Source organism: Mustelus asterias, chromosome 10, assembly GCF_964213995.1.
Source record: "Mustelus asterias chromosome 10, sMusAst1.hap1.1, whole genome shotgun sequence".
NCBI lineage: Eukaryota > Metazoa > Chordata > Chondrichthyes > Carcharhiniformes > Triakidae > Mustelus > Mustelus asterias.
The window spans coordinates 80,056,507-80,076,870 of NC_135810.1; the positions used below are offsets into that span (position 1 = coordinate 80,056,507).

A 20,364-nucleotide genomic window follows, 5' to 3' on the forward strand; every position below is an offset into this window, starting at 1 on the left:
GAATTTTTTTGCCTGTCTCTGTTTTTCAGCATTTTCTCACCATGCTACTCTTATTCTTTTTTTTGTTTTATTACCTTAATCTTTGTTCTACTTATGTCATTCTTCATCCTTAGTGTGAACCTTTCTATGTTATAATTGTAACCACTATGATGCTCTCCTACTCTTCTCTTACCTGTGATAGTGTATTAGCCATTACAAAACTGAGCAATAATTCTTTTCTTCTTGGAATTCTTACATACTGAGTGAGAAAGGGGTACTGTAAAAACTCTATGAAAGCTTGATTTCTTTTATCCTTTTGCTACTCCTTCCTGCTAGTTTAATTAAGGTTGTTGACATCTTTTGTGATGGATATTTATGCCCTCTGCTCACCTGCATATTTGCCTGCACATTTGCTCTTCCAATTCTCTTCCAATACTTTTTGGTCTGTAGTATATACCTATTAGGGTGATGGATCTCTCCTTATCGTTTAACTCAATCCATAAAACAGAGGAGGAATTTCTTCAGCCAGAGAGTGGTGAATCGGTGGGACTCTTTGCCGCAGAAGGCGGTGGAGGCCAGGTCATTGAGTGTCTTTAAGACAGAGATAGATCGGTTCTTGATTAATAAGGGGATCAGGGGTTATGGGAAAAAGGCAGGAGAATGGGGATGAAAAAAAAAGCAGCCATGATTGAATGGCGGAGCAGACTCAATGGGCCGATTGGCCTAATTCTGCTCCTATGTCTTATGGTCTTATGGTCTTATGTGGATTCTGTATCGATCTTATTGATGATTACAGCTTTTTTTCTAGAGCTGTTATGTTATTTGTGACCTATACAGCTACAGCACCTTCCTTTCCTAAATATGTTATATCCTGCAAATTTAATGAAAATCCTTTTCTATAGGTAGCTATGTTTCAGTAATCCTACTATATTAGGATTCACCCTACTAATTATTGCCTCCAGTTCATCCATTCTGTCCTGAATATCAGGTACAATACTGTGGCAGTACTTTTATTTATTCTTAATAATCATTTTACCCTTATGCTCCATGACTTAATCCAATCTCCGGCCATTCATGCATTTTCATTAGTCCTTCATTTAGTTGCTCTCTCTTGCTAATTCTTTTATTATTAGGTTTCATAGAAACCCTACAGTGCAGAAGGAGGCCATTCGGCCCATCGAGTCTGCACCGACCACAATCCCACCCAGGCCCTACCCCCACATATTTTACCCACTAATCCCTCTAACCTACACATCCCAGGACTCTAAGGGGCAATTTTTTAACCTGGCCAATCAACCTAACCCGCACATCTTTGGACTGTGGGAGGAAACCGGAGCACCCGGAGGAAACCCACGCAGACACGAGGAGAATGTGCAAACTCCACACAGACAGTGACCCGAGCCGGGAATCGAACCCGGGACCCTGGAGCTGTGAAGCAGCAGTGCTAACCACTGTGCTACCGTGCCGCCCGGTAATTTTTTCTGTAATTTCCAGCAGTTTCCTGCAGCATATTATTAGTTAAAAATTTTAATTATAGTCTTGCTCATTCTTTCTGCTAGGACCTTTGCTTCAGCCCGATTCAAGTGCAGCCCGTTCCAGTGGTACATTTTCCGCCCATCCCAATACTGGCACCAGTGTCCCATGAAATGGAACCCCCTCCTTCCCACACCATCTCTTTACCCAGGTTTTCACTTTAATCTGTTTGTCCCTTCATTAATTTGCACCTGCGTGCACTGTTTTTGCAAGATTGCTTCTTAAATAGGAGAGCACCATATCAGATATTTTTAAAGAGATAATATTTCTTCTTTGTGGGTTTTTACCTACCTACACCTGTGTGCAGTTTTCTTTTAAAAAGGTCAAAAAATTGTTTGGATTGCCAGAACTTCGAATAAGTTCTACCGGCTGTCAAGACTGAGCCTGAATAGCCTGATTAGGAATCAAACTGTTTTCTAGAACTCTTGACTTGATGCACAGAATATAAAAAAGCACAAATTACAACATTATAGGATCAGCTGTACGTAAACATTTTAAGCCTTTAAGAACTAACAAACTTCCTGAATAGACCAGTGAGCACAACTAGTAGATTGGTGGCTGGTAGCAACACTTGTTGGGGGTGCTATAATTGACCTCAGTCACTTGGGTCAACAATGAGAGAATTGGTTCATCATGATATCTAGATATTCTTGAAGGAAGTATACGGATGATGTGGTAAAGCTGAGGCAAAAAGGTTGGGTTCAGCTGTGATTTCTCCCACAATTCAACTGCTTGCTTATGTCTCCTATCAAAATTCACACATGCATAAAGGCTACTTGTATCAAGACGGTTATACTGATATACATTACATGAGCAAGAAAATGATGCTTAAATTTTAAAAAATTTTAAATTTAAAAAAAAGATTTCAGTTTAATGGGTTAACTAATTTTCTGTTGTCTTTTTTAACAGGAACTGAATAGACTTGAGCCACATACAAATTTCCGTCTTTGGCTTACATCTGAAAACCATCCTAAGTTTTCCCCAATATTACTTCAGTCCAGTCTTAAAATAACGTATGAAGTAAGTTTGTTTTACAGGAAAGTCAAATTTTTAAGACAGTGATTATTGATTAATGTTTTTAATTAGGAATAACGTTGCATTAAAATGACATATTAATGTTAAATTCAGTGGAAGAGAGTACCATCTTGGTGTGCCTACACACAGATAATTACCAGTTCATAGACTTCATTGGCAAATATCATATACCCACTTCTCCTTCTTCCTTAGGTGATAAAGGATGCTATCCAATGACCTATAAAGGAAGTTTGGAATGGCTAAGAACAGTAGTTTGTATTTATTTAATACCATTGATGTCAAAATACCAGCCAACATTATTCATAGAGGCAGAAAGTGAAAATAGAGTCTGAGTCAAAGAAGGAGAAGTTAAAAAGGGTAATTAAACGAATTGGAGAGTTGAGCTCAGGAAGCAAAAGTGGAACTTAGGAAGCTGAAAGCACTGCAAAAAGAGGAGGGATGTGCAAGAGGGAAGTGTTATTGGGGTGGGGATTGAACTGGATGAGGATGAACAATAGTGAGGGGTTAGACCATGGAGTGTTCATAACATAAGTAAAAAGGAATGGGAATAGACCAAACGGTCCCTTGAACTTGTTCTGCCATTCAATATGATCATGGCTGATGATCTACCTCAACTCTACTTTCTCGCCCACTCCTCAGTATCCTTCTTTATATTTAATACACAGAGAATCCACAGAAGATGAGGAAGAATAATACACACACAACAGCTGTTGGTGGAATAGGAAAGTGATTAGAGGGATTCAAACAGGACAGTTGAACACGAGTCTGAAAAAGACTTGCATTTATACAGTGCCTTTCATGGTCACCTGATGTCCCAAAGTGCTTTACAACCAAAAAAATATTTTTAAAATCTCGATCCTGTTGGAGTGAAGGAAAAATGGTGCCAATTGCACACACTAAACTGTATTAATGACCAGACAACTTGCTTTGGTGATGTTGATTAATAGATCAATATTGGTCAGGATACCAGATTAACTCTGCTACTCATTGAACTTATGTCTTGGAATCTTTTATGCCCACCTGAGAGCATAAATGGAGCCTTGGTTTAACATCTCATTGGAAAGATAGTACAGCATTCCCACGGTACTGCAGTGGACTGTCAGCTTAATTGCTGTGCTCAAGTTCCGGAATGGGACTTGAACCCACACTTTCTGATTTAGGGCAAGAGACAACTGACCCATGTCTAAAACATGGCTGGAATGTGTTGTAATATTCCTTTTAAGGGATATCAACATGACATCACTAGAAGGGAAATGTGTCATGTGATTATATCTTAGTTTCACTTTTGCTTTGAGCAGAGCACACATATAGCTCTCAAACAAAAACAAAAAATACTGGAGAAACTCAGCAGGTCTGACAGCATCTGTGGAGAAAGAATAGAGCCAAAGTTTCGAGCCCTGATGCCTTCAAGCTTTATCCCTATTTACAACTGTTCTCATGTGTTTGGTCTTAATAAATGAATCCATAACATATTTATCAATCCCTTATGAGTGATTGATGTATTGTACAGTAAGTAAGCCCAAGGTATTTATCATTTTAATAACATGACATGGTGGCAGTGGTGGGATGACAGATGGTACCATGATTTTTATTGTGTCACAGTATTAATTCATTAATACTAAAGAGGCTGGCCTGAGCAGTATCTTAAGGGCTGAGTGACCTCTAACAACCATAACCATGTTTTTTGTGCCTGTAGCCACTGGAGAGTTTTCTCCTGACCCCCATTAGCTTCAGTTTTACTCGGGTTCACATTTGGTCAAATGCTGCCTGATGCCGCAAGCAGTCGTTGTAATCTCCAGAACATTCGATTATTCGCAACTTTGAATAGAACTTTAGCTCAGTTCAATGCTGATTAATTAATAGCAATTGAAAAACATAAATGAAGATATTCATGTACAACTTATGTTATAAGATATCAAATTTCTTAAGCATCCATAGTCATAGAATCATAGAATAGTAATGAGGCTGCCTAAAATTCCTAGAAGCAATAAATATGTCACCAGCATTTACATATCTGTAAAAGCTGCTAAAAACTCTATTGCAACTTTATCTTTAATAAAAAAACATAATTTCTTTTCTAAAGTATATTAAATTACCTGTTTACAACTTCAGCATCCCAATTAGATCATAACACACCAAAAGCATATAATTCTAATATATCTTTAGTTAGATATCTGAAAGACTGCTATTTTTTCACTGTTGTTTTGTTCATCTAACAGGCACCGCCAGGTTTAAAGAAGAACTTGATGAGGACCTATGAATCCTGGACATCAGAGCAAATTGCTAGGAAAGGTGTATTAGAACGAGCACAATCCCTCTTCAGCTTGGCCTGGTTTCATGCTGTTTGTCAGGAGAGGAGGAAGTATATCCCTCAAGTATGTACGCTAGTATCAAGCAAACATTTATACCAGAGCGAAAACTTGAACTTGATTCATAGTTAAACTTTCAAGTAGTTTCCATGTGGAGGTAAAGAGTATTGAACAACTTTTAAGACTGCAAATGGCTTAAACTATATCTGGCAATTTTACTATACATCAACATTCACTTTTTAAAGGTTTTAATTTCTTTTGGTGTCATAAGTTGGAGTGAATTCACTACTTTTTTCAATGACCTTGTATTGCTTTTCTCATTATGTTTGACATATAAAGAACCTCAGAGCAATCAAACAACTACTTTAGTTCTGTTTTCATGGAGAAAGATACAAATGCCATCTTCCAAAATTCTGTATATTCTTGTTCTATAGAGTGGAAGGTGGCAAATGTAACTCTGCTATTTAAAGAAGGAGGGAGGGTGAAAACAGGGAATAACAGACCCAGTTAGCCTAACATCAGTACCAGGGAAAATGCTAGAGTCTAATATAAAGGATGTGATAACAGGACACTTCGAAAATATCAACAGGATTACACAAAGTCACCATGGATTTATGAAAGGGAAATCATGTTTGACAACCCACTGAGGATGACTTTTGAGGATGTAACTAGTCGAATAGATAATTATAGAGGGAGTGTAGCGAAGGTTCACCAGACTGATTCCTGGGATGGCACAATTCTTGTATGAGGAGAGATTGGGTCAAGTGGGCCTGTATTCACTGGACTTTAGAAGAATGAGAGAGGATCTGATTGAAATGTATAAAATTCTGACAGGCTGGACAGACTGGATGCAGAGATGTTGGCATAAAACCAACCACCTCGCCAGAATCGGGGCGGGCAAAGTTCCCAGAACGGAAATCTCCGTTGACCTCAGGCGGGATTTTACAATCTTGCCAGAGCGAGGTTGTAAAATCCCTCCTGTTGTTTCCTCTGGCTGGGGAGGTCTAGAACAAGGGGTCATAGTCTCAGGATATGAGATAGGACATTTAGGACTGAGGTGAGGAGAAACTGCCTCAGTCAAAGGGTGTTGAACCTGTGGAATTCTCTACCACAAAAGGCTGTTGAGGCCAAACCACTGAACATATTTAGTAAGGAAATAGATAGATTTCTAGATTCTAAAAGGTTCAATGGGTATGGAGAGAAAGTGGGAGTTGTTGAGATAGAGGATCAGCCATGACCATATAGAATGACAGACCAGTCTCCAAGAGTTGAATGGTCATCACCCGCTCCTATTTCCTATGTACCATTCATTGCCAATTTTTCAACAATACAAGACTCAAATCAGTAGTTTGTTTTTTCTAGCATACAGATAGATGTCATATAACTTTCAGAAAAAAATATTCATTTGTCCCTGTATATCGTTTAATTTCAGGGTTGGACCAAATTTTATGAATTTTCTTTGTCTGATCTCCGAGCTGGATTTGAAATCATTGACAGGCTTTTCGAAGGTGAGCCATATTTTGATGAAATACTGTGCTTAATTTACTTTGATTTATACTGTGGAATAATTAAAATCTTTCTTAGTACTGTTGGCTACATCTTTATTGTTAATAAACAAAAATGTTGATGATTCTCAAGAAAGATATGTTAAAATGCATGAAACATGGTAACATCTACAGAAATAAAGATGCATTGCACGTAAAGGCATTTTATGCAACTGCGGAGAGCAGGCAAACTCGAAAAGCTGAATGGTCTCTTTCTGTGCTGTAACCATTCTGTAATTCTATGGTAAGTGCAGATCAAGGACTAGTAAGTGGAAATTAAAGTCACTGCCTGCATTCCTCCTCAAGCTTCATGTTAATATTGTAATCAGCTCTCAATTACACTATCGGAACCCAATCTACATATTTGAAGAAAGAACCTACCATGCAGTCCCTCTGCAAGAGTGACTTAGCTAATCCCTGCCCTTTCAATGTCACCCTACAAATGTTTTCTCTTTAGGTGCTTATCACGCAGGCAGTGGATTCCAGATCTTAACCACTCCTAGTGTATAAAAACTTTTCATCATTCCATCTTTGGTTCTTTTGCCATTCACCTAACATCTGTGCCTTATGATTCTTGAGCATTCCACCAACAGGGACTATTTCTATTTACTCTGTCCAGAGATATCCCTCATGATTTGAACACCTTGATCAAATCACTTCTCAACTTGCTCTTCTTTAAGGAGAATCACTCCAGCTCCTCCAGTGTAGCCATATCAAGGCTGTTCCTGCTGCCTGCAATTTAAAATTGTTTTGGCCAGATTGTATTGGGAAGAGAGTGGGTGAGTCATTTACTTCAGTTTGATTGTGCCCCCCACTGTTTTTGCAGAGTCCTAGAGATATGTTTGCATTGTTAGATTACATGCTAATCCAAGCTCAATAACAGACTTTGTTCTTTTATGATGGTGACTTTTAAGGGGCGTCTTGACAAGTATATGAATAGAGGGGATATGGTCCCCGTAAGGGTGGGGGGCTTTAGTTCAGTCGGGCAGCATGGTCGGTGCGGGCTTGGAGGGCCGAAGTTCCTATGCTGTAATTTGTTTTGTTCTTTTAGATGCCTGAAAGGAGGCCTCAGCTGTTACCACTTTTGCACTGATGGCCAACTCATTGTAGCTCATGGAATAGGAGGGTCAGTGTCAACATTAACTTAAGTACAGAAAACAGTGTGTCTTGTTAATTGGTTATATTTTAGACTGAAAGGTGGTTTCCCAATAGTCAGTGCCAGGACCCCACTGTCTTTATACATATATAAAAGAGTTGAATATTAGCTTACAGAGTACAACTGCAAAATCTGCTGATGATACCAAACGAGTGGCAAACAGCGAGGATGATTATTATTAATGCAAAGGGATAGATAGGTTAGCAGAATGGGCAAACAAGCAGCAAATGGAATTTAATACAAGTAATTGTGAGGTGATGCATTTTGGCAGAAGGGATTGAGGAGGCAATAGACATTTAATGAGACAATTGTAAATGTCTGCAGGGACAGAAGGACCTGGGGGATGCATGCGCATATAAGCCCTTGAAGGTGGCAGGACATATTGATAGTGTGGTTAACAAAGCATATGTGATCTTGGGATTCATAAACAGAGGCATTGAATATAAAAATAGTGAAGTTATGCTGAACCTTTATAAAGCTCTGTTTAGACCCAAACTAGAGTTTTATGTCCTGTTTCAGTCACTTTGCTTTAAGTTGGATGTGAGGGCCCTTGAGATGTTGCAGAGGAGATTTACTGAAATGGTTCCTGGATAGGGGATTTTAGCTACAAGGTTAGGTTGTACTAGCTGGAGCTGTTGCCCTTGGAGCAAAGGAGGTTATGAGAAGATTTGCTATAAGTGTATAAGATTATGACAGATTTGGATAAGTTAAGTTATGGTACAAGAACAATGGGACACAAATTTAATGATTTTGTCAAGAGATGCAGGGGGGAATGCAAGGATTAAATTGTTTACAAAGTGAGTGATAATGACCTGGAACATTGCTGCCGAAAGCAGAGCCGATCAATAATTTTGAAAGGAAATTGGATGGCCACTTGAAGGAACTTGTAGGGCTAAGAATGGGGGAATGCAACTGACTGGATTGCTATATGGAGAGCCAGCATAGACTCGATGGGCTGAATGATCTTTTTCTGTGCCCTTTGACTATGGCTTTATGTGTTTATTAACATGCAATTATTGTCAAAACAAAAAATGCCTTATTTTAGATAGCCATTGTATAGTGCCAAAGAGCTCTCGATCTGGAATTAAGTGGCAAACACGACCAGTATAGGGTGTCGGCCTGGTCACATTTTTTCCTATCTGCCAACATTACTCAAATATGGTGAATCTCCTTCAAAATCTGCAGCTTGGGGGTTATGACAGGAAGCATTAAATAAATGTGTTACTGCCCGATTTCTGCTTACTAGAATGGATTTTTATGTGATTTTATAAATGTGGCTCTTACTCAGTCCAGTATATTTTTCTTTATAGTGCTGCTGACAGTTCACTTTGGTGCTGCCTGATGGGCACCATTTTCTTTGCCTATCTTTCTTTATTTCTTCTGACATTTGGTTATGAACTTGGGTTTCGCGAATGACTGCCAGAAGAAAATTGTGCAATTATCACTGAAGACAATCCAGGTGCACCACCCATATAAAAACCCATGGTCAATTATAAAATACTTTGGCAGAAGATTGGAAGCAATTATTTTTTCATTTATAATAATTTTAATCTGAAAAATGGTAACTATACCACCCAAAGCTGAATAAACTAATACTGTAAGAAGTCGAACAACACCTGGACTTTAACCTGGCGTTGTAAGACTTCTTACTGTGTTTACCCCAGTCCAACGCTGACATCTCCACATCATAAACTAATATTGGCAGTGAATCTCTGAGAGATTTTGGTAATGTATTTTTAAAAAAACTTCCTGATTGCAGTTGTTTTGTGTGTTCATATGTTTGTATGACTCTACCAAAATTGGGGCTGTACACACCCATGGTACTGGTGCACCTGGACCTATAGGATAGGGATGAGACAATGCCAGTGACAAAAGACTCATCTCTTATTTTGATAAGGCTAAGAACACAGGAAAAGCTTTCCCAGAGAACTTGGCCTGATAGCTGGCTAAAAAAATGTAGTCATGAATATCTGAGTACCATTCGTTAAATGGAGAAGAATGGACTTGCAACATATTATCATTAAGATGCAATGTCCTTTGTACCAGGACCAATCAAACTGACTACCAAAAGTGAATTGTGAGAGTTCGCCAATTATTTCAAATAGATCATAACTCACATTTGGAATGCTGACTTGTGAAACGACTGCTGTAAAAAAAACACTGCTAATAAAGCACTGATGATGGAGATGCCGGGGTTGGACTGGGGTAAACACAGTAAGGAGTCTAACAACACCAGGTTAATGTCCAACAGGTTTATTTGGTAGCAAACGCCACTAGCTTTCGGAGCGCTGCTCCTTCATCAGGTGAGTGGGAGATCTGCGGCATATCCCTCTATTCCCATCTCGTTCATGTACTTGTCAAGACGCCCCATAAAAGTCACTACCGTGTCCGCTTCCACTACCTCCCCCGGCAACGAGTTCCAGGCACCCACCACTCTGTGTAAAAAAATCTGCCTCGTACATCTCTTAAAACTTTCCCCTCGCACCTTAAGCCTATGCCCCCTAGTAATTGACTCTTCCACCCTGGGAAAAAGCTTCTGACTATCCACTCTGTCCATGCCTCTCATAATCTTGTGGATTTCTATCAGGACTCCCCTCAACCTCCATCGCTCCAGTGATAACAAACCAAGTTTCGCCAACCTCTCCTCATAGCTAATGCCCTCCATACCAGGCAACATCCTGGTAAATCTTTTCTGTACCCTCTCCAAAGCCTCCACACCCTTCTGGTAGTGTGGCGACCAGAATTGAACACTATATTCCAAGTGCGGCCTCACTAAGGTTCTATAAAGCGGCAGCATGACTTGCCAATATATAAACTCAATACCACGGCCGATGAAGGCAAGCATGCCGTATGCCTTCTTGACTACCTCCTCCACCTGCTTTGCCACTTTCAGTGATCTGTGTACCGTACACCCAGATCCCTTTGCCTATCAATACTCCTAAGGGTTCTGCCATTTACTGTATATTTCCTATCTGTATTAGACCTTCCAAAATGCATTATCTCACATTTGTCCGGATTAAACTGCATCTGCCATCTCTCCGCCCAAGTCTCCAACTGATCTATATCCTGCTGTATCCTCTGATGGTCCTCATCGCTATCCGCTAATCCACCAACCTTTGTGTTGTCCGCAAACTTACTAATCAATCCAGTTACATTTTCCTCCAAATCATTTTTATATATATTACAAACAGCAAAGGTCCCAGCACTGATCCCTGAGGAACATCACTTGTCACAGCCCTCCATTCAGAAACGCACCCTTCCACTGCTACCCTCTGTCTTCTTTGACCGAGCCAGTTTTGTATCCACCTTGCCAGCTCACCTCTGATCCCATGCGACTTCACCTTCTGCACCAGTCTGCCATGAGGGATCTTGTCAAAGGCCTTACTGAAGTCCATGTAGACAACATCCACTGCCCTACCCTCATCAATCATCTTCGTCACTTCCTCGAAAAACACGATCAAGTTTGTGAGACACGACCTCCCCTTCACAAAACCATGTTGCCTCTCACTAATACGTCCACTTATTTCCAAGTGGGAATAAATCCTGTCTCGAAGAATCCTCTCCAATTATTTCCCTAGCACTGATTTAAGGCTCACCGGCCTGTAATTACCTGGATTATTCTTGCTTCCCTTCTTAAACAAAGGAACAACATTGGCTATTCTTCAATCCTCTGGGACCTCCCCTGTAAGAAGTCTCACAGCATAACCTGGTGTTGTGAGACTTCTTACTGTATTCACCCCAGTCCAACGTCGGCATCTCCACATCATGACCTCCCCTGTAGCCAGTGAGGATACAAAGATTTCTCTCAAGGCCCCAGCAATTTCCTCTCTTGCCTTTCTCAGTATTCAGGGGTATATCCCATCAGGCCCTGGAGACTTGTCTACCTTGATGTTTCTCAAGAACCCCAATACCTCCTCCTTTTTGATCTCAACATGACTCAAACTATCTCCACATCCTTTCCCAGACTCATCATCCACCAAGTCCTTCTCTTTGGTGAATACTGACGCAAAGTACTCATTTAATACCTCGCCCATTTCCTCTGGCTCCACACATAGATTTCCTCCCTTGTCCTTGAGTGGGCCAACCCTCTCCCTGGCTACCCTCTTGCTCTTTATATATGTGATTTTCCTTAATCCTGCTGGCCAATGCTTTTTCATGACCCCTTTTAGCTCTTCTTACTCCTTGCTTAAGTTTCTTTCTACTTTCCTTGTATTCCACACTTGCTTCGTGTGTTCCCAGCCTCCTAGCTTTGACAAATGCTTCCTTTTTCTCTTTGACTAGGCTCACAATATCTCTTGTTATCCAAGCTTCTAGTTTGGGCTATAATTTGTACATATACATCGTTGTGTGCTATCAATAAACAATACTGTTCAACTTTGCAAATGTCTGAACCTCTTTGTGAGACTTTCTGAACAACTTTTACAACATGATGGCAGCTAACTAATGAACCCAGAAGCTGCTGAAGGATCTGGAATTTGAAAAACGAAAGGAGCAGCACCCTGACCTGAACCAAAGACACAGCTGGAGATTGCCAAAAAAGAAATTCCATTGCACATGGCAACCGAGATCCATCAAGAAAAGAGAAGTTTTAAAACTCAGCCAAAGCTGGGAATCACCCTTTATTCGCCCTAATGTACTCCAAAAATGTTCCAAAGGGGCCAAATCTTTGATTTAAAAATTCACTGCAATAAATCAATCCCTTTGAAAGTCGGGTCCGCAATTGCTGCCAAAACCTGATGGGCACAGGAAGAAGCATTGAAAAAATGGTCACTGCAGCATCATCTTTAAAAGAGAAACAAGATTCAAAGCTGTACCCCCCCCCCCCCCCCCCCCCCCACCCGCCTCCCAAGTTGAAAAGAAACCATGGATAATAAATCCACCGTACCACATCAATTTGGGATGATGCAAGAGCTAATCTAGATGCAAAATTGGGAATTACGGAGAAGATTTTCTTTTTAAGTTACCAGAGTATATCAGCGTTATGTAAGAAATCAGAGGAAGTCGAAGTTAATATGTTTCTATACTTACTTGGTGAAATTGCCAATGAAATAATCCAAATGCAAGACATTGATGAATCCTCAGCCAAGTTGATGATGAGGTTTACAATTCTTTGCAAAGTATTTTCATCTTCAAGTATTGGCGAGAACTTCAAAAGAGGGATAGAATACCCCCAATAAAGCAATGAAAGGGCAAATGACAGTACCCATACTGAGCACACGAGGGCGGGAGGACATGTCAGCACTATGGAGCCAAAATTTCTCCGAGGCGAGAGCAATGTCCAGCAATCTCTGTGCAGTGTTTCAGCTGCAACCAGCTGGGACACTTTGGAAACTGTGCAAATCTACAACATTGAGACATGCGGAAGATCCCAAAAAAGCCCTCGAAATTGAGGTACCACACCAGGAAGGAGTCCAACCATGCTTCTTGGGTGAGATCACAAATCTTGGATTATCCTTTTGGAATGCTGACATCTCTGTGAATGGTCAGCCCATCGATTTCAAATTGGACGCGGGAGCCAATGTTACGTTCCTCTCAGATAAAGAGCATGGCTGGTGGAGCAAAGCCTGCTGCCACCCACAATACCGCTGTACAGAGCAGGTTGCAGTTAAAGGTTCATTGTATGTCACACACCAATACAAAATCAAACAGATTTTGGGACATTATTTGCATTCTATAATCAAGACTTTTTGCTCTTGAGCAGGAAAACCTGTGTGGATCTCAACTTCTTTCAGAAACTTGATGAGGTTCGCCGACAAGGGTCTGGTTACAATTTTAAGAAAAAGTTTCTGAAACCTTTCACTGGATTAAGGTGACAGAAGATTGTATACAGTATTACATTGAGAGAGGATGCCAAGCCTGTGTGCCTGTTCACAGCTTGAAGAATAGCACACACATTTATGAAGCAAACGCAGCAACAACTGGATGACCAAAATGGGGGTCATCTCCCTGTACTCAGCTGACTGAATGGTGTTCGAGGACGAGTCCATTCGCGCCTGTGTTCACCTGACACAACTGAACAAGGCAGTGGTGAGAAAAGTTCATCCGATGTCCTCAGTGGACGACAACCTGACCAAGCTCTCAAAAAGCAGTGGTTTCAAAGCTCAATGATAACAGTGGCTTCTGACTACTTCCATTAGATGCAAAGTTCAGATTGCTGACTTAATTTATCACCCATTTCGCAGATTCTGCCCTTCAGCATTACCTCAGCACCCAAGATTTGTCAGTGCACAATGTTGTCCATCTTAGAAGGCCTGGAGGATGTCATTTGCCATATGGATGATATTTTGGTCCATGGTACAATCATTGAGGAACACAACAGGGGGGTCGGTCCATGGCTACCCTAGAATGCTTGCAGGAAGTAGGGCTGACATTGAATGAGAAATATGGGCCACGATTCTCCCATTGCGACCCGCAACTTTTCTGGCGGGTAATGGTGGGAGATGCGTGTCACCGGCCTTGTTCCGGGATTTGCACATACACATCTCCCAGAGCTGGCAAACAGTCGTCGGTCAGACCATGTTGGAAACCAGCGGGAAGGCAGGTAAGTCATTTGAACCTGTTCCAAATGTATTTTAAATATGTTTAGCAGTTCATTATCAGGACCCTTCAGATCCCGATTGAATCTCCCACCCCTCCAGGAGTACTTCATTGCGGCGAGGTTTAGAGTATCTCCCCTCTTCGGGAACTAGCGGTCGACCCCACCGGAATGAAGGGGGGCAATCGGGGCCCCCCCAGGAGGTCGGGCGGTGGGGGGGTGCCCCCTGGGGATGGGCACCTTGGCAGTGCCAGCCTGTGCCCCCAGCACTGCCCAATTGGCAAAGTGCCCATGCCCAGAGGACACCTTGGCACTGCCCACCGGGCATCGGGCAGTGCCGGGGGTGGGGTCTATTGTGGGCAAGGCCTACAGGCAATCGGTGGAGTTGGGGGATCCCGCTGCCACTCTGCAGACAGGATCGGTCTGGGATGGAGGGAGGGCAGCGATTGGGCGGGCCTCCCGGAGAGGGGAGGGGAGGGATACGGGGTAGGGGTGGGGGGGGGGAGAATCACCACTGCTGGGGGGGTGGTGGGCTGGACATCGGGGTGCTCCGGGGTGGGAGGGTCAGGGCTGGCCTGGGCGGGCCGAGGTGGGGGGGGTTGCTGGTGGGGCAGCACTGCAGGGGTCCCGGGCTGGCCAGCGATCGAGCTGGCCAGCAAACGGGGAGTCTGACGGATCGGGGCCACTGTGCATGCGCAGAGTTCCAGAACTGTCAGACTCTGGCGTGAATAGGCCCCGCTCCCCTGGATTTTTAACGAGATTCACGACTGGGACCTTTGCAGTGCACAGAGTGCGGAGACTCAGGTGAGAAGCTCTTGGGATTGAGAACAGTTTTCCCACCAATTCAGCACTTTTGGGAGAATCGTGGCTGTGAGTTCTCTGAGACCTCTTTTCTGTTCTAAGGACATATGTGAGCAGCAAAAGCATCATGGCAAACAAAACACAGGCAATCAGTGAGTTTGCAACCCCCAACATCTATTCCAGACCTCAAAAGACCTGGACATGGTGAACCAGTTGGCAAAATTTCTGCCCAACTTGCGCAGATCACAGGACCCCTGAAACACCTACTCAAAAATGGCCAGATGTGGTGCTGGGAGACATGCCAAGCTAGGCATTCGGTCTCACCAAAGACCCGATATCCTGACTCACTGCAATCCATCCCTGCCCACGACAATAGCAATGTATGCTGCCTCCACAGGCTTAGCGGCAATTTTAGAACCAGGAGCAACTGGATGGATGTCGCTGACCGGTGTTTTACGCATCTAGAGGACTGTGAGACACAGGTAAGTTATGCTGTTATCAAAAAGGAAGCTCTTGCAGTTACGTGTGCTTGCAAGAAGTTCACTGACTACATTATTGGTCTGAAAGTCACCATTGAAGTGAATCATAAACCATTGTTCTCACTGTTAGACAAGAAGAAACTTGCAAAGCTGTCATAGAACATAGAACATAGAACATTACAGCGCAGAACAGGCCCTTCGGCCCACGATGTTGCACCGACCAGTTAAAAAAAAAAACTGTGACCCTCCAACCTAAACCAATTTCTTTTCGTCCATGAACCTATCTACGGATCTCTTAAACGCCCCCAAACTAGGCGCATTTACTACTGATGCTGGCAGGGCATTCCAATCCCTCACCACCCTCTGGGTAAAGAACCTACCCCTGACATCGGTTCTATAACTACCCCCCCTCAATTTAAAGCCATGCCCCCTCGTGCTGGATTTCTCCATCAGAGGAAAAAGGCTATCACTATCCACCCTATCTAAACCTCTAATCATCTTATATGTTTCAATAAGATCCCCTCTTAGCCGCCGCCTTTCCAGCGAAAACAATCTCAAATCCCTCAGCCTCTCCTCATAGGATCTCCCCTCCATACCAGGCAACATCCTGGTAAACCTCCTCTGCACCCTCTCCAAAGCCTCCACATCCTTCCTGTAATGTGGGGACCAGAACTGCACACAGTACTCCAAGTGCGGCCGCACCAGAGTTGTGTACAGTTGCAACATAACGCTACGACTCCTAAATTCAATCCCCCCACCAATAAACGCCAAGACACCATATGCCTTCTTAACAACCTTATCTACTTGATTCCCAACTTTCAGGGATCTATGCACACATACACCTAGATCCCTCTGCTCCTCCACACTATTCAAAGTCCTCCCGTTAGCCCTATACTCAACACATCTGTTATTCCTACCAAAGTGAATTACCTCACACTTCTCCGCATTAAACTCCATCCGCCACCTCTCGGCCCAACTTTGCAACCTGTCTAAGTCTTCCTGCAGACTACGACACCCTTCCTCACTGTCTACCACACCACCGACTTTGGTGTCATCAGCAAATTTGCTAATCCACCCAACTATACCCTCATCCAGATCATTAATAAATATTACAAACAGCAGTGGCCCCAAAACAGATCCCTGAGGTACACCACTTGTAACCGCACTCCATGATGAATATTTACTATCAACCACCACCCTCTGTTTCCTATCCGCTAGCCAATTCCTGATCCAATTTCCTAGATCACCCCCAATCCCATACATCTGCATTTTCTGCAGAAGCCTACCATGGTGAACCTTATCAAACGCCTTACTAAAATCCATATATACCACGTCCACTGCCTTGCCCCCATCCACCTCCTTGGTCACTTTCTCAAAAAACTCAATAAGGTTAGTAAGGCACGACCTACCTGCCACAAAACCATGCTGACTATCACCTATCAATTCATTACTCTCCAAATAACTATAAATCCTATCCCTTATAATTTTTTCCAACATCTTGCCGACAACAGAAGTGAGACTCACCGGTCTATAATTCCCGGGGAAGTCTCTGTTCCCCTTCTTAAACAATGGGACAACATTCGCTAACCTCCAATCTTCTGGTACTATACCAGAGGCCAACGACGACCTGAAGATCAGAGCCAGAGGCTCTGCAATCACTTCTCTTGCCTCCCAGAGAATCCTTGGATAAATCCCATCCGGACCAGGGGATTTATCTATTTTCAGACCCTCCAGAATATCCTGCACATCCTCCTTATCAACTGTAATACTGTCTATTCTACTCCCTTGCAACCCAGTGTCCTCCTCAGCTATATTCATGTCCCCTTGCGTGAACACCGAAGAGAAATATTGGTTCAATGCTTCACCAATCTCCTCCGGTTCCACACATAACTTCCCTCTGCCATCTATAACTGGCCCTAAACTTGCCCTAACCAACCTTCTGTTCTTGACATACCTATAGAACGCCTTAGGATTCTCTTTAACCCTATCCGCCAAAGTCTTCTCATGTCCCCTTTTAGCCCTTCTAAGCTCGCTCTTCAACTCCCTCTTAGCCAATCTAAAGCTTTCTAGTGCACTACCCGAGTGCTCACGTCTCATCCGAACATAAGCCTCCTTTTTCTTTTTAACCAACAAAGAAACTTTTTTGGTGCACCACGGTTCCCTAGCCCTACCAATTCCTCCTTGCCTGACAGGGACATACCTATCACAGACTCGCAGTAGCTGCTCCTTGAAAAAACTCCACATGTCGGACGTTCCCAGTCCCTGTAATCTCCTAGTCCAACCTATGTTTCCTAATTCTCTCCTAATAGCCTCATAATTACCCTTCCCCCAGCTAAAACCACTGGCCCGAGGTTCATGCCTATCCCTTTCCATCACTAAGGTGAACGTAACCGAATTGTGGTCACTATCACCAAAATGCACACCAACTTCCAAGTCTAGCACCTGGTCTGGCTCATTTCCCAGCACCAGATCCAATATAGCCTCACCTCTAGTTGGCCTGTCTACATACTGAGTCAAAAAACCTTCCTGCACGCTTTGAACAAAAACTGACCCCTCTAACGAGCTAGAGCTATAACAATTCCAGTCAATATTAGTCAAGTTAAAATCCCCCATAACAATTGCCCTATTACTTTCACTCCTAAGCAGGATTGACTCCGCAATCCTTTCCTCAACCTCTCTAGAACTTTTAGGAGGTCTATAAAAGACTCCCAACAGGGTGACCTCTCCTCTCCTATTTCTAATCTCCGCCCATACTACCTCAACAGATAAGTCCTCATCAAACCTCCTCTCTGACACTGTGATACAATCTCTGACCAATAATGCTACCCCTCCCCCTCTTCTACCTCCTTCCCTACTTCGACTAAAACATTTGAACCCCGGGACCTGCAGGATCCATTCCTGCCCCTGCTCTATCCATGTCTCTGAAATAGCCACAACATCGAAGTCCCAGGTACTGATCCACGCTGCAAGTTCACCCACTTTATTGCAAATACTCCTGGCATTGAAGTATACACATTTCAAACCCTGCTCCACCCCACCTCTGCAATGCCGTGCATTGCAGTCCCCATCCATGCATCCCTCACTTTCAGCCCCACTACTCAGGATCCCTCCCCCCCCCCGAATCAGTTTAAACCTCCCTGCATGGCCTTAGCAAATTTACCCCCCAGGATATTGGTCCCCTTCTGATTAAGGTGTAGACCATCCTTCTCATAGAGGTCACACCTTCCCCAGTACGAGCCCCAATTGCTTAAGTACCTGAACCCCTCCCTCCTGCACCATCCCCTCAGCCATGAATTCAAACCTTCCCTCTCCCTATTCCTCTCTAAACTATCCCGTGGTACAGGCAAGAGTCCAGAGATAACCACTCTGTCAGTCTTGGCCTTTAGTTTCCACCCCAACTCCATAAATCCCTGCCTAATATCCCCTTCCCCTATCCTCCCTATGTCGTGTGTCCCCACATGTACAATAACTTGTGGTTTATCTCCCTCCCCCCTAAGAGTCCTGAATACCCTGTCAGACACATCCCGGACCCCAGCCCCTGGTAGGCAACACACCAACCCTGAGTCCCTACCTTTAGTTCCGACCCTCCTATCTGTCCCCTTAATTGTGGAGTCCCCAATCACAAGGCCCAGTCTTTTACAGCCCCTAACCACCTGAGCTTTCTCACTCGGCTCACCCCCAGAGATCTGCTCTCTATGCTCAGTTGATTCCTCCTCAACTGTAGCCTCCAGCACCGAAAACCTATTATGGAGGGGAACCGCCCCAGGGGATTGTCTTCCCGATTGCTTCTTACCCCTCCTCCTGGCATTGACCCAAGCCTCATTTCTAGGAGTTACTATTTCTCTATAACTCCTATCAACTTCCACCTCCGCCTCCCGAATTATGCGGAGTTCCTCTACCTCCCCCTCCAGCTCCTTTACACGCTCCTCCAGAAGCTGCAATCTAATGCACTTCTTACAACTAAAATCTCCTGAAACACTACTGGATTTCCTCACCACATACATCCCACAGGAGATGCAGCATACTGCCTGAACTGCCATCCCTGAAGCCATTACCAGCAAGAAAAAAAGAAAACAAAAAACTTCCCCACACTTCCCCAACTGTCACTCTCCACTGCAGCCCGAGCAGCACTCCCTCACTGAGACACCAACTGTCACACTCCGGAATTCAGAAATTCCGCTTCTGTTTCATGTGCTTCGCATATGATACAAGTGTATATTCAAGACAAACATCAAACGACTGCAGATACACCATCCAGGGCCACAGTTGACCTTCCTGCGATACATGGTGTCTACCTGATCGATGAACTCAAGTTATATTCCCAATTGATGAGGTAGCATTTTCCAGTTACCTCAGGGAAGCTTCAGCAAATTTGCCAGGAGCAGTTGCAAGATAAAGAGTGTGTCTGCATCCATCATTACTTTCAACAAGGCCACACCAGAGGCCAGGTGGTAAGGTCATGAAAATTTGTTTTGAACAGCAGAACACGTCACAATGATAGATAATCTGCCGGTATATAATGAGCAGTTGGCCATTCCATTTTCCCTTCAGCTGAAGATTCTCCAACAAATCCACCAAGGCTGCCTGGGCATTATAAAGTACAGAGCATGGGCCCAGTCTAGTGGCCAGGAATATCAAGGAAAATTGAAGAAGTGATCTCAAACTGCCAGATGAGTACATTGCACGAACCTGTCCAGAGGAAGTCTCTTCCCCCACGCAGTTAGTTCCCTATAAAACCACGAGAATGGTTAGGAATAGATTGATTCCAGTCCAATGGCAGGTCCTTCCCCATCGTGGTTGATTACTTTTCCCAATGGGTTGAAGTGAAGCAACAACACACGATGGCCATAGAAGTGGTCAAGAGGTCCTTGAAGGCAGTGTTTGCGAGTCAAGGCATCCTGGATCAGGTGGGGTCTGATAATGGCCCGCAATTCACAAATGAATACTTCACTTAATTTGCCATTAGTTATTACTTTCAACACCTTACCAGTTC

General features: G+C 43.3%; 1 protein-coding gene across 2 annotated transcripts in view; it reads left to right on the top strand.

The window, feature by feature from the left end:
- Positions 1-20,364, top strand: part of dync2h1 (dynein cytoplasmic 2 heavy chain 1) — a 524,787-nt gene that overhangs the window by 368,678 nt on the left and 135,745 nt on the right. For both annotated transcript variants that reach the window (XM_078222026.1, XM_078222027.1), the window contains 3 exons: positions 2,422-2,532; positions 4,767-4,922; positions 6,289-6,364. In XM_078222026.1, the coding sequence (XP_078078152.1) occupies positions 2,422-2,532; positions 4,767-4,922; positions 6,289-6,364 (343 nt within the window). The remainder of the gene's footprint in view (positions 1-2,421; positions 2,533-4,766; positions 4,923-6,288; positions 6,365-20,364) is intronic.